The 14,354-nt window shown below is 49.2% G+C and overlaps 1 protein-coding gene across 1 annotated transcript in view; it reads left to right on the top strand.

Annotated features, from left to right (window-relative positions):
* Positions 1 to 14,354, top strand: part of CDH22 (cadherin 22) — a 143,914-nt gene that overhangs the window by 60,980 nt on the left and 68,580 nt on the right. Inside the window, exon 3 of the mRNA XM_070801795.1 lies at positions 11,760 to 12,054. Coding sequence (XP_070657896.1) covers positions 11,760 to 12,054 — 295 coding nt within the window. The remainder of the gene's footprint in view (positions 1 to 11,759; positions 12,055 to 14,354) is intronic.

Raw genomic sequence — 14,354 nt, 5'->3', positions numbered from 1 at the left:
CTTACCTACCTAGATCACTTGCCTCCTCTAACTGCTCCATCCTGCTCCTTCTTTTTATTTATATTTTTGACTGCATTGGGTCTTCCTTGCTGTGCATGGGTTTTCTTTAGTTGCAGAGTGGGGGCTGTTCTCAAGTTGCAGCGGTTTCTCTGGTCGTGAAGCGCAGTCTAGCGTGCGTGGGCTTCAGTGGTTGTGGCACATGGGCTCAGTAGTTGCAGCTCCTGGGCTCTAGAGCACAGGCTCAATAGCTGTGGCGCACGGGCCCAGTTGCCCGGCAGCATGTGGGATCCTCCTGGACCAGGGATCGAACCCACATCCCCTGCATTGGCAGGCAGACTCCCAACCACTGGACCACCAGGGATGTCCCCATCCTGCTCCTTCTGCTGCTGACTTTATCTCACACTCAGGTCTCCACTGAAATGCCACTTCCTCAGAGAAGCCATCCCTGATCACACCCATCTGGGACGGATCCCTCTGCATGAGGCTGTACCTCCCTGTTATGTGCCCCTTGAGGTCCCCATATCTTTCTTTCATAACACTTCATTATGTATGTGTTTTTGTTTGATTATGCAATTAATGCACGTCTTTCCTATTAGATTGTGTTTGTTTTGCTCACCATAAAATCCCTGGCGCCTAGCACAGACATTGCTCACAAATTGTTCATTGAATGAATGAATGAATGAAAGCTACTTTCTCAAACTGAGTAAGTGTTGGTTAATGTGACTGAAGGTCTATGCCTTCAGAGTATATGGAACTGAGAAGGACTTTTGTTCATCCCTTTAATCCCTAAGCCCCTCATGGGTGCTATGGTGGAGAGGCAGAGACACCCTGGTGCATAAAAAGCTTCACAGGTCAGCACCTGGCACTGAGTAGGCATTCATTAAGTGGTATCTGTTGGCTGGCTTTGTGGAAGTGTTTTCTAAATGCCTGAGCTGGGTTTTAATGTATGAGTAGGAGTTTTGGCTGATGGGAAGAGGGCATATCCTATAAAAAGACTTGACGGCCTGACAGAACCTGGCTTATTTAGAGTCTTGTCAGCAGTTGAGAGGTTTATGGTGCATGAGTGAAGTGGGCTTCCCAGGTAGCACTAGTGGTAAAGAACCCCCCTGCCAATGCAGGAGACAAAAGAGATGCGGGTTCTATCCCTGGGCCAGGAAGATTCCCTGGAGAAGGACGTGGCAACCCACTCCAGTATTCTTGCCTGGAGAATCCCATGGACAGAGGAGCCTGGTGAGCTACAGTCCATGGGATTGCAAAGGGTTGGGCACAACTGAAGTGACTTAGCACACACACGCAATGACAGTTGTATATTTCATTACTCATAATTCAACGTTTGGTGCTGTGGCCTAACCTAGGTACAGGGGAAATGGAAATGAACAGCCATATGCTTGATCCAAGGCAGATTCTTAACCGCTGGACCACCAGAGAAGTCCCTGGTTGATTGTTTATTGTTGTTTTCTCATTATTCCCGTATGAAGCATTTAACTCTTAAACTGCAAGGTAGAAATCATTCCATTTTGTAGACAATGGACTCGAGGTGCAGAGTGGACAGGCATAGAGTGAGCAAGTGGCTTAGCCAGGATTGAAACCCGTGTGCTGCTTCTCCAAACCTCTCCAAGACCTCCAAGCTTGGGAGAGAGATTTGGGTCCAGAAAAAGCCCAGAAACTCAAGGAGTGACTGACATGTCTACCTGATTGTCCCCTGCGGTGGTCTCAGGCACCTCGGCCGTGTTGTCTGCTTACCAGCTGGGGCTCTGAGAAGGTCTCCTCAGCCATCCACATCCCCAACAGATGAAAGAAACCAGCTGCTCATTCATTCACCACCTCCCATCTGCATCCACCTAGCAATTATTGTCATGAGTCAAACACCACCCCTGTCTCCTTGAACCACCATCTCCAGGTGATGGGGGTCCCTAGTACCTCCCTTCCTGGTAAGAAGGGGAAACTGAGGCCAGAAGAACATCATGAGCATCATGCCAAGGCCATTCAGCTTTCCAGGGACTTTTGATCAGCAGAGATGGCTTGAGTCCAGCACAGTGCTAGAACCAACCCCAAGAGGTGAGGCTCTACTGACACCAGGTCTTGCCCCAGAGCATTTTTTAATAGTATTTTTTTGTAATATCTTGACCCTATTTATTTATTTATTTTAACTTTTTGGTTACGAGGCATATGGCATCTTAGTTCCCTGACTGGGAATCGAACCCACACCCCCTGCTGCGGAAGCACGAAGTCGTAATCACCGGGCCGCCAGGGAATTCCTCCAATGCAATTTAAAAAAATTTTTATTGGCGTATAGTTGATTTACAACGTTGTGATAGTTTCAGGTGTTCAGCAAAGTGAATCAGTTATACATCTACCCACTCTTTTTTGCATTCTTTTCCCATATAAGTCATCATAGAGTACTGAATAGAGTTCCCTGTGCTGCACAGAACTGTCCTGCATTAAGCATCTTCTGTGAGCCCCGCACTGTGCCCAGCCCCAGGGATCCTTCTTCTCACAGCAACCTCTCCCAGCATCCCCACTGCTGTCATGACTACGTTATCTTCCCCCTCCATCATCTTCACCCAGAGCCCCTGCTCCCTTACTCTCAAGGCCACCTCCAGAACAGCACTCTGTGCAGGGAGAAGAGAGAAGTTTCCATTTCTTTGCAAACATGTGCCCAAAGCACCCTTTCTTGTGAAAGTTGGTATAGTGTGTGGTTCAGGGATGTATATGTACATGTATATGTATCAGTTCAGTTCAGATCAGTCACTCAGTCATGTCTGACTCTTTGCGACCCCATGAATCGCAGCACGCCAGGCCTCCCTGTCCATCACCAACTCCCGGAGTTCACTCAGACTCACATCCATCGAGTCAGTGATGCCATCCAGCCATCTCATCCTCTGTCATTCCCTTCTCCTCCTGCCCCCATACCCTCCCAGCATCAGAGTCTTTTCCAATGAGTCAACTCTTCGCATGAAGTGGCCAAAGTACTGGAGTTTCAGCTTCAGCATCATTCCCTCCAAAGAACACCCAGGACTGATCTCCTTCAGAATGGACTGGTTGGATCTCTTTGCAGGCCAAGGGACTCTCAAGAGTCTTCTCCAACACCACAGTTCAAAAGCATCAATTCTTCAGCACTCAGCGTTCTTCATAGTCCAACCCTCACATCCATACATGACCACTGGAAAAACCATAACCTTGACTAGACGGACCTTTGTTGGCAAAGGAATGTCTCTGCTTTTCAATATGCTATCTAGGTTGGTCATAACTTTCTTTCCAAGGAGTAAGCGTCTTTTAATTTCATAGCTGCAATCACCATCTGCAGTGATTTTGGAGCCCAAAAAATACAAAGTCTGACACTGTTTCCACTGTTTCCCCATCTATTTCCCATGAAGTGATGGGACCCGATGCCATGATCTTCGTTTTCTGAATGTTGAGCTTTAAGCCAACTTTTCCACTCTCCTCTTTCACTTTCATCAAGAGGCTTTTTGGTTCCTCTTCACTTTCTGCCATAAGGGTGGTGTCATCAGCATATCTGAGGTTATTGATATTTCTCCCGGCAGTCTTGATTCCAGCTTGTGCTTCTTCCAGCCCTGCGTTTCTCATGATGTACTCTGCATATAAGTTAAATAAGCAGGATGACAATATACAGCCTTGACGTACTCCTTTTCCTATTTGGAACCAGTCTGTTGTTCCATGTCCAGTTCTAACTGTTGTTTCCTGACATGCATACAGGTTTCTCAAGAGGCAGGTCAGGTGGTCTAGTATCCCCATCTCTTTCAGAATTTTCCACAGTTTATTGGAAAATGTATTTATATTATTATACATATACATGTACATGTATATGTATTTATATTATTATACATATACATGTATGTGTATATGTACATGTGTGTATATGTACATGTACGTGTATATGTACACGTATGTGTATGTGTATATGTACGTGTATGTGTATATGTATATGTACGTGTACATGTACATGTACATGTATATGTATATGTATGACTGATTCACTTTGCTGTTCAACCAGAGCCAGACTGCCCCGGCTCAAATCTCAGCTCTGCTGCTGACTCCTTTTCTGACCTTGGCACATTTTTAACCTCTCTGTGCCTAAGTTTCTTCATCTGCTGAGTGAGGCTGTACCTGGCACCTACTCAGAGTTGCAGTGAGGATTCAATGAGTTAGCATATGCCAAGAACCTGAAGAGCACGTTCTATGTGCCCAGTAAGTATTAGCTTTTATTATGATGGATCTTGCCTGATATTCCCACTGCCTTGAGTATACACTGGTATTAACCCACACCCCTAATCCCGAAAACCTTCGTTGCAACCCAATGTGCTAATTTCTCTCCACAAAGTAGGGGGAGGTGGTCGCCAGCCCACCCCTCACTCTGGGAAGATGAGCTCGTCCTCTTGAAAACCACCTGTTCCCATTCCAGCCAAGTCCCACATTTGTACAAGTGGTTGTGTATGCACACACACATACACACACATACGCACACATTCATACCACACTCTCTCACTCATCAGGGAGAAAGGACTTCACAGTTTCAGTTAATTCACTGCTTCCCGGTCCCCCGCCCCAGGGAGCTGCTGGGAGCATCCGTCCTTGTCGAATTCCAAAGGTAGCTTAGCAACAGCAGCATCCGTGGAGTGAACCCCAGGCGCCCAACGGTAACCTATTTTACAGCCGCCTCCTCCATCACTCACCACCAGGCTCCTGTTGGCACCTGCAGAAGCCACTGGGCCCCGTGGTTGTCACCAGGGCCCCACACCAACAATTCCCTCTGCTGTCCTGCCCCCCCACCCACCCCAACAGCTTGGGGGCTCACCTCTTCCCTACACCTTCTTACAACTCCCACCCTCAGAGCGGCCTCCCAACATTTCCATACAATCTGGGTACTTTGACTAATCCCTTTTCCGAACTGTAATTTCCCCCGAGGCTTCTGTCAGCTGGATGTGGGTTTTGTAGGATTTTTAATTCTTTTTTTTTTTTTTTTAAGAGAATTATGGGGTCAGCACTTATGACCAACTCCTGTGGGCGGTGAGATCTATTTTAGATATACGGCAGGATTAAAGTAGGGAGGAGAGCAGATTTAATTAAGTTGCTAATATTTAAAGAAAATTGATGAACTCCTGGTTTACGAGTAGCACAGGCATGAACAGATCCCTCATTCTGGGGGAGGCTTTTTATTTGATTTGCTTTCCGTTTAAATCCTGGGCTCGTTTTATTTGCGTAGCCGCACTGTCCGTTTAATTGTCTTTAATAAGGAAAACGTACCTCTGCTCGCATTTAATTTTGATTTAATTAGGAGGAAGTAATTAATGGCCTCGTAAATCCCATTTTTCAGCACCCCCCCCCCCCCAAGGATGAGAAGCCATCACTCTGGTGTTTTTCAAGTTGTTTATGATCCAGGGCTGAGGCTTAGGGAGGGGGAATCCCCTGCGGGGCTGTCTCCAATAGCTGCAGAGAAAAGAACCCAGATGTGGAGGCAGACAGGCCTTGGGCTGCCTCTTGTTAGCTGTGTGGCTTTAGGTAGGATGTGTGCCCTCTGTGAGCCTCAGTTTGCCAATCTGTACAATGGGGAGAGGATGAACTCTGAGCCATAAGATCATTATGAAATATCAAGGAGGTAACAGTAGAGGGTCTAAAAGTGTGCCTAGTGATTGTCCTTCCTAGTCTAGCTCACGGGTACCTGGGATTGAACAGAGTGACTGGATCCTTCAGAAATCCTGGAAGACAGTTGCAAAATTCTAATGACAGTTGCAGGGCTTCCCAGGTAAGCGCTAGTGGTAAAGAACCCTCCTGCCAATGCAGGAGACATAAGAGATATGGGTTCAATTCCTGGGTTGGAGAGATCCCCTGGAGGAAGGCATGGCACCCTACTCCAGTATTCTTGCCTGGAGAATCCCATGGACAGAGGAGCCTGGTGGGCTACAGTCCATGGGATCTCAAAAAGTCAGGCACAACTAAAGCGACTAAGCACGCACACACACAATGACAGTTGTATATTTCATTATTCATGTATTCAATGGTGCTGTGGCCTAACCTAGGTACAAGGGAAATGGAAATGAACAGCCATATGCTTGATCTGAGCTCATCATCTCACATACACACTTGCGCTCTCTCTCTCTCTCTCTCTCTCTCACTCACACACACACACACACACACATACACACACACACTCACCTCTCCCACTCCCCCTGTATTTTCTCTGCATACTTTGTCAGGACACCTATTGTGTGCCTGGCATGGGGAATTCAGACAAAGATGAACCAAAGTTAGTCCCTGCCCCTGAGCCCCATGAGAACTGGGGAGACGGACTGCAATCTAGAGGTGTCATAGGCGAGTGTGGAGCAGAGGGGAGGGTGCGTGGCGGAGGGCAAATGGGAGGGCTGCCTGCAGGAGGAAACGAGCTGAGCCTAAAAGGCAAGAAGAGGGACTTCCCTGGCGGTCCAGTGGTTAAGACAGCACACTTCCAATGCAGGCGATGCAGGTTCGATCCCTGGTCAGGGAACGAAGATCCCACATACCACATGGCAGGGTCAGAAAATAAAAATAAATAAACTAAGAATAATAAAATAAAATAATACTTATAATAATATAATTAGTATAATATAATAATAATACAATAATAAAAAACAAATACTTAAAAAATAAATAAAAGACAAGAAGATGTTGCATAATGGGCCCCCTGTCTCCAGTGGGTCAGGATTTGAGTCTATGGTTATTATGTCAGGAGCTGGGGGAATGGATGCACTCGGTGACCCTCAATCTCTCTTGAGACCAGGTGCCAGAAGAGGAAAGGAAAGGTGTCTTCAGTGAGCACTTCGTATGTGCCAGGGACTCCCACATGTCATCTAGTGCCTCTTTAGACTCCGAGGAAGCTCGGTCAGTCTCATTTACTGTTGACAAAACCGAGCTTGGAGGAAGGTAGCCTCTCACTCGGGGCCAGGCAACAAGTGGGTGACAAAGCAGACGCTGGCACCTGGCTCTTCCTATATCCAAAGCCCATCACCTCTTCTGATTTTGAAGTCCTTTTCCAAATGATGAGATAGAGGCTCAGATTGAAAAGGCCACCAATGACCATGGCCTGCGGGTCCAGGGTGGTACAGGCCTCTGTCGAAGCCAAGCAGCCCCATGACTGCCCTCCAGCCCACCCCCTCTTCCTTTCTCCCTCTTCCTTAACCAGAAATGTTGTAAGCGGACTAAGTGAAGTGAAGTGAAAGTTGTTCAGTTGTGTCCGACTGAGAAGGTCAGTTGGGACCTGCTCGGCTTTTCCCTTCTCCAGGGGAATCTTTCCAACCCAGGTATCGAATCCAGGTCTCCTGCGTTGCAGGCGATTCTTTACCAGCTGAGCCACCAGGAAAGCCCAAGAATACTGGAGTGGGTAGCCTATCCCTTCTCCAGCGGATCCTCCTGACACAGGAATTGAACCAGGGTCTCCTGCATTGCAGTCAGATTCTTTACCAACTGAGCTACAGGGAAGCCCTGTAAGTGGACGAGATTCCAAAGGCTGCAGAGGGACCAACCTGTGCTTTGGAGTCAGACAGACCTGGGACCATCTCAGTCTGTTCTGGGAAATGGAGAGACATTTAAATAGGCCACAATGTTTTCTTTTATGTTTATTTATCTTTGGCTGCGCTTGGTCGTCATTGCTATGCACCAGGCTCTCTCTAGTTGTAGCAAGTGGCAGCTGCTCTCTAGATGCGGTGCATGGGCTTCTCCTTGGCTTCTCTTGTTGTAGTGCACGGGCTCCAGGGTACGTGGGCTCAGTAGTTTCAACTCACTGGCTGTAGAGTGTGGGCTCAGTAGTTGTGGCACATGGGCCATGGCAGTTGCCCCATGGCATGTGGGACCTTCCTGGGCCAGGGAACAAACCCATGTCCCCTGCATTGGCAGGCGGATTCTTAACCACTTAGACTACCAGGGAAGTCCTGCCACAATGTTAAATTAGACTTCTGCAGAGGCTTGCAATCTGGCATGTAGTAAGCGCTCAGTAAATAAAAGTCCCATCCTCCAGCCTCATAGCTGAGGTTCTTGAGAAATATCATCCTGGGATAGAATGATCCGCACGTGTGCGCGTGCTAAGTCACTTCAGTTATGTCTGACTCTGTGACCCTGTGGACTCTAGCCCGCCAAGATTTTCTGTCCACTCCCTCTCCATTCCAGAACCAGGACCTGGGCGGGGGGTGGGGGGTGGGAAGCAGCCCCAACCCAGCCCAAATCTGCAGCTCTGAGCTCTTAGCTCCTCCACAGGCTGACCAGTTCTGTCCGACTCTGCTGTCCCCAGAGAGCAGCCCCTGGGCCCCAGCATGAGCTCTGTGTCACACTTCATGGAAGAATATCAGTGACGTCATCACTGGGTTTCACTCCCTCCTTTCTATTCCTTACTGGTAGGCGATCCCTGGCCAGAGGCTGAGATAAAATGTTAAAGGCTTCAGGGATGTGATGGAGACCTAGGAGACAGAAAGGGAAGGCGACAATCACTTACAGAGTGTGTTGTTGTTTAGTTGCTGAGTTGTGTCCAACTTTTTTGCCACCCCATGGACTGTAGCCCACTAGGCTCCTCCTAGTCCATGGGTATTTCCCAGGCAAGGATACTGGAGTGGGTTGCCATTTCCTTCCCCAGGGGATCTTCCCGACCCAGGGGTTGAACCTGTTTCGTCTTCACCACATCTGTGCCAGGTAGGACTTGATCCGATTTCTCAGGTGGAAAAACGGACCCAGAGGGATAAAAATAACAGATGGTGTGATCACAAGATTCATGAGTGATGGGTTCAGGAGATTGGCTTCCTGCACTTAGCTGGGTGACCAAACAAATGACCTCCCCTCTGTGTTCCTCAGTTTCCTCATCTGATAAATGGAACTAAGAATGACATTTCGTTCTTATTAGGGTGGTGATGAAGACTAATAAGATTACCGCTGTTATGCATTCCCCCAAATGGCATCTATTCCACCAGACTTCCAGGGAGGAGTGTGTGCTGATTAAATAAACCCGCAACGGATCTGACTAGGAAGTGGGTGAAGTCATCCAAAAAGGGAACCCATTCACCCTCTCTGGTCCCCACCTCCTCCGGGCAGAGGTGGAGGAACAGCGTAAACAGCAAACAGGAGAGACAGGTCTCCTCATCTCCAGCACTGCCGATGATTCAGGGCCGATGTCTTGAGATAATTTTATTGGGGGTATTAAACTGAGTTATGAGGTTTTTACAATCCAGCCACTTATGAGAAATCTATTAACAGTAACTGGACAGGAAGAAGGCTTCTCAGTGGAGCCCAGGACGGGCATTAATTGGGGCAATCTATAACAGGACGGGGACCCGGAAAGGTTCCACCCGACGCCTCCATTTACTCCCCGCAATTTCTGCTGAGAATCAGCAGACTCGCCAAAAAGAGAGAGATGCCCATTAATCGGCTAATGAAATATGAAAATGTTTATGGGCCATTCAATCTTCCAAATGGCACTTCTATAATCCACCTTTCAGACACAAAGTTCCACCAGCAGAATTTATACCCAGGCTCCTCCTGCATGGCAGGGGGTGGGCTTTTATCCCTCTTTTGTGATGACTTCATTGGCACCTGTTATCCTGCTGAGTGGGCTGGGGTACATGGCCTCCTGGCCTGAAAGGGGCCTTTAGGGCTTCTCTTGTTCATGCCCCATCTTGACGGAAGCTTAGAGAGCAGCAGAGAGCCACCCAAGGTCACTGGCTTCCTTGGATGCGTTTTCTTCTGCTCAGAGCTGCCTGAGAGATTTGGACGTTGTAGGATAAGGACTTGGGTGTTTCTAGGTGGGAGAACAGTCTTTCTGCTGGTTCCTTGCCCAGGAGATTTCGGTGCAGTGAAAACAGCCTGGGTTCTGGAGCTTAGCATGCCTGGATTAAATCTCAGTTATATATAGCTAACATTTAACAATAATATAATAATAATGATAGCTACCATTTATGGGACACTTACTATGTCTCGGGCAGGACTGATTTTCAGCCAGTACCTACCAGTATAGTTGTACCAGTTGCTAAAATAGTGAAAAGGCTCCCTACCTGCGGTTAATAGTCTGTTTCCTCTCCCTCCCCTCGCTCCCTCCGCTCCTCGGACCTCTCTGTGATCCAGCATCCAAAGTGTTCCCACCTGGACCAGCAGGGGCTCTGCTGTGGCACCACTCCATAGGCAGTGCCACTGCCAGGCTGGCTGTTACATATTGTTAACATCGTCTGGTGCCAGGCAAGTGCTAAGGGCCTTATGTGGACTTCAGACTCAATTAGCCCTCCATTTGGGCTCCCCAGGTGGTGCTAGTTGTAAAGAACCCCTCTGCCGATGCAGGAGATGTAAGAGACACATGTTTGATCCCTGGGTTGGGAAGATCCCCTGGAGGAGGAAATGGCAACCCACTCCGTATTCTTGCCTGGGATAATCCCATGGTCAGAGGAGCCTGGCGGGCTACAGTCCATGGGGTCACAAAGAGTCGGACACGAATGAAGTCACTCAGCATGCAGGCGTGCCACCCTCCAGCACCTCTAGGAGGAGGTGCTATTATGCTCCGCATGTTATAGAGGAGGGACCTGAGGCCCAGAGAGGTAGTGACTTGTGCGAGAATTCACAGGGAGGTGATGCTGGCACTGAGGCTTGACCAAGCTGTACTGCTTCTTCCCTCCACCATGGGCTTCTCCCAGGAGGCGTGAGGATGGAGTGAGAAAGCCCAGACTGTGGACCAGGCCAGTTCCTCCAGCAGTCTGACCTTGAGCAATTCATCCCATCTCTCTAGTCCTCAGAAGGAAAATGGAAAAAAAAAAAAAATCTGCCAAGTAAAGATAACAAAACCTACTCTAATAACAATTTTCTTTTTAAAGCCCTCTGCACCAAATAAGTATGTAAATTGCTCAGCTCACTGCCGGGCACATGGTGGGTGCTCCTCCCGTTTGCACCCCACTTTCCCCTCTGTCCTTCCAGTCCCTGTCTCCAGCATATGCCAAGCCCTGAGGCTGCTCTCCAGAGATGTAGAAAGATACTTCTGCAGGCTCTGAGCCTAGGGACCCTATCCCTGTCACTCCAGCAAGGGTCATGGACAGCAGCTTGGAAATCTGCTAAAAATGCAAATTCTGAGGCCCCACTCCAAACTCCCTGGGTCAGAATCTGCTTTTTACCAAGATCTTGGGTGATTTGCATGCATAGTAAGATTTGAGAAGCATGGCTACAGCAAACGTGATAACGATGGCTTGACGTCTTGCAAAGATCTTGGAGCGGAATGGCAGAGTTGGAGGTGGAGTGGAGGTGGGGGTGGGGGTGGGTCCCCAAAAAAAGCTTTTGAGAAGAGGTGGCATTTAAACTTGCAAGATGTGGCAAGCCTTGCAGGATGAGGAGACTTTCAGTAGATAGAGAAATAAGGCAGGACACGCAAAGAAGAAGCAGAGAGGTGTGGAGGGGGCTATGACTTCTTTGTAAGGGTGATAGGGAGCCATAGAAGATTGCATGCAGGGGAGAACCTGTTCAGATCTGCCTCTGAGGCTGACATCTCTGGCCACAGAGGGGAAGGTCGATTACAGGGGCAGGGCTAGAGCAGGAAGAGCCATGGAGGGCTAGTGAAACATGCCAGACCAGACAGTGAGGCCTGGGACTGGGATGACATTTGGTTTCCCCAGCCTCAGTGTCTTCACTGAAGAATGGGCAAGAAGAGATGTGCTTAGGAACAGGCTCCCAGTGGGACTTGCTGGGGGAGTGGGGCACCAAAAGGGGCTCCCACCCTGGCCTCCATCCTGCCTTCCTCCCTGCCTCCCCAGATCCACTCGGACTCAGACGAGGGTGATGGGGCCATCAAGTACACCATCTCGGGTGAGGGCGCTGGGACCATCTTCCTGATTGATGAGCTGACAGGTGACATCCACGCCATGGAGCGCCTGGACCGGGAACAGAAGACCTTCTACACCCTGAGGGCTCAAGCTCGGGACCGTGCCACCAACCGCCTGCTGGAGCCTGAGTCAGAGTTCATCATCAAGGTGCAGGACATCAACGACAGCGAGCCCCGCTTCCTGCATGGCCCCTACATTGGCAGCGTGGCCGAGCTCTCACCCACAGGTGGGCGGTGGGCTCCGGGGGGTGGGGTGAGTCAGCAAGAGGGGAAGGGGAGCAGCCGGGTTGAGAGAGGAGCCTTCTGGGGGGAGGGGAGTCAGGGTACAGCTGTGAGCCCAGGTGCCCAGGCACAGTCCTGGACAATCACTTAGCCCAGGGCTCCTGATAGAAACTGGAGTCATGGGCTGAGGAGCAAGCTGGCCACTACCACCTTCCCCACCAGAGAAAATGGTGAGCGCAAAGGATGGTGGGAGAACAGGGAATGGGGGGGTGTGAATGTGGGTGTGGGTTCGTGTTCACACACCACACACTGGTGTGCTGGCGTTGTCTGCTGTGCATACTGTATTCTCACATGTGCACATGTGCATGGCCTTTAAGACCCGTGCGTGCATTTGACAGGTCATGCGTCTGCTGAATGAATGCATTCATTCATTTAACAAATATGCATAGGCACTGGGGACATAGCAAGGAGGAGGCAGACCAGCCTCTCTGCTCTTATGGAAGGGCTATTCTAGTCAAGGAAGACAGGCAGGAAGCAAGTTAACAAACCAATCCTGGGGCTGGGAAGAAGACACTGAAGCAAAGACTCGAAAGAAGTGAGAGCCTGCGCCCAGGGAACAGGATTCCAGGTGGTGGGAACAGTATAAGCAAAGGTCCCAAGGCTGAATTCCCTCTGAGGGGAAGCAGAGAGGAGACCAGATCAGGCAGCCATGTGATCATAGCCAAGGTTTTGCCTTTTATGCTCAGCAAGCTGGGAAGTTAGTGGAGGGGCTTGTTCAGAAGACTGACATGATATGACTTAATTTGAACAGGATCCTGTGGCTGTTCCATGAAGATTAGATGGAGAGGTGGGGGAAAGGCAGAAACAGATAGCTTGTTGACAAGGATATTGCAATTACCTAGGCAGGAAATGATGGTAGCTTGGAACAAGGTGGTACCAGTAAGAGTACTGAAGAGAGGTCGGCTTCTAGATATATTTCGAAAGTAGAGCTGAAAGCATTTGCTAATGGATTGGATGTGGGGTGTGAGAGAAAGAAGATTCAAGGATGACTACTGAAATTTTGACCTGGGCAATTAAATAGATGGAATCTCCATTTACTGAGATGGGAGAAACTGGGAGGAACAGATTTGTGGGGATGGAGGGAAATCATGAGTTTGGTTAGATGAACTAAGTTGAAAGTATTTATTAGAAAGCCAAGGAGAGATCTTGAAAAAGGCAGTTCAGTATCCAGTTTCAGCTGCAAGGTCTGAGCTAGAGAGATAAATTTGGAGGTTGTCCATGGCAGAAACCCAGGGAGTACTTAGAAATCAGTTTTGCAAGTGGGGAAACTGAGGCTCAGAAGAGCCGTGACGGGCCCCAGGTCACACTGCAAGTCAGAGGTAGCTTATGAAGCCTCTGATTTCCCAAGTCCAGCAGCCCTTACTCCTGGACTCAAACTCTGGCCAAAAGAGATGTAGCCCTGTCTCTCTTCACCCAAAACTGAACTGCACATTTCCACATGGAAAAGCCAGAAAGGTAGCGAGAGATGAGGCTAGAGGAGGAAACTGGATTCATGCAAAGGACTTGAGGGAAGCAGGTAGTCTGGGAAAAGCTTAAGCAAGGAAGTAAGTGGGCAGACTTGCATTTTGGAAGCCTCCCTCTGCCTCCGGGTGGAGAGTGGATGGGAATGAGGGGTCCAGAGGGAGGTGTAGCCCCATATCCCCCATGCTGGCTTGCCCTTCAGCACTTCAGTCTCACTTTGACTCTGAGAGGTGGCAGGACTGATGTCAGCATCCCCACTGAACAGATGGAAACACCAAGGCTCAGAGAGAGTAGATGATGTGACCCACGGTCACATAGCAAGTCAATAACCAAGCAGGTCGTTGTGCTGGGCTCCCAGGCTTTTGGAGTGGCAAGGTTCTTGTGTCACTCATGGGAAAAGTGACCGAGAAAAGGGCAAGGACTCATTCAAGGTCACCCAGAGAGTGGGAGGCTGAGCCAGCCCCCAGCTTGATGAGCCCAGCCACAAGGAACCCCCTCCCTGCCCCACCTCCGTCTCCCGGTCCACTGACTCTGACGTTCCTCTCAGGAAAAAATGGGACAAGCTGGGGGAACCCAGGAGGTGGGAGGAGGAAGCAGAAATTAAATTAGTTTATTGCATTTGAGCAACTTTTTGAAGGAAAAGCAAATCCGACACTTGGGTGCTTACGGAGATTCCAGGCAGCTTTGAAAATCAGTCACAATTACTGAGCCTCCTGATCTGGGCTGAGGGGGGTGGGGCCGACAAGCAGCACCGGGGTCTGGGCAGCCTCGGAGATCAGACAAA

Source organism: Bos indicus, chromosome 13, assembly GCF_029378745.1.
Source record: "Bos indicus isolate NIAB-ARS_2022 breed Sahiwal x Tharparkar chromosome 13, NIAB-ARS_B.indTharparkar_mat_pri_1.0, whole genome shotgun sequence".
Classification (NCBI taxonomy): domain Eukaryota; kingdom Metazoa; phylum Chordata; class Mammalia; order Artiodactyla; family Bovidae; genus Bos; species Bos indicus.
The sequence above is the reverse complement of the archived record's forward strand: the minus strand, read 5'-3'. Positions and strand labels throughout refer to the sequence as shown.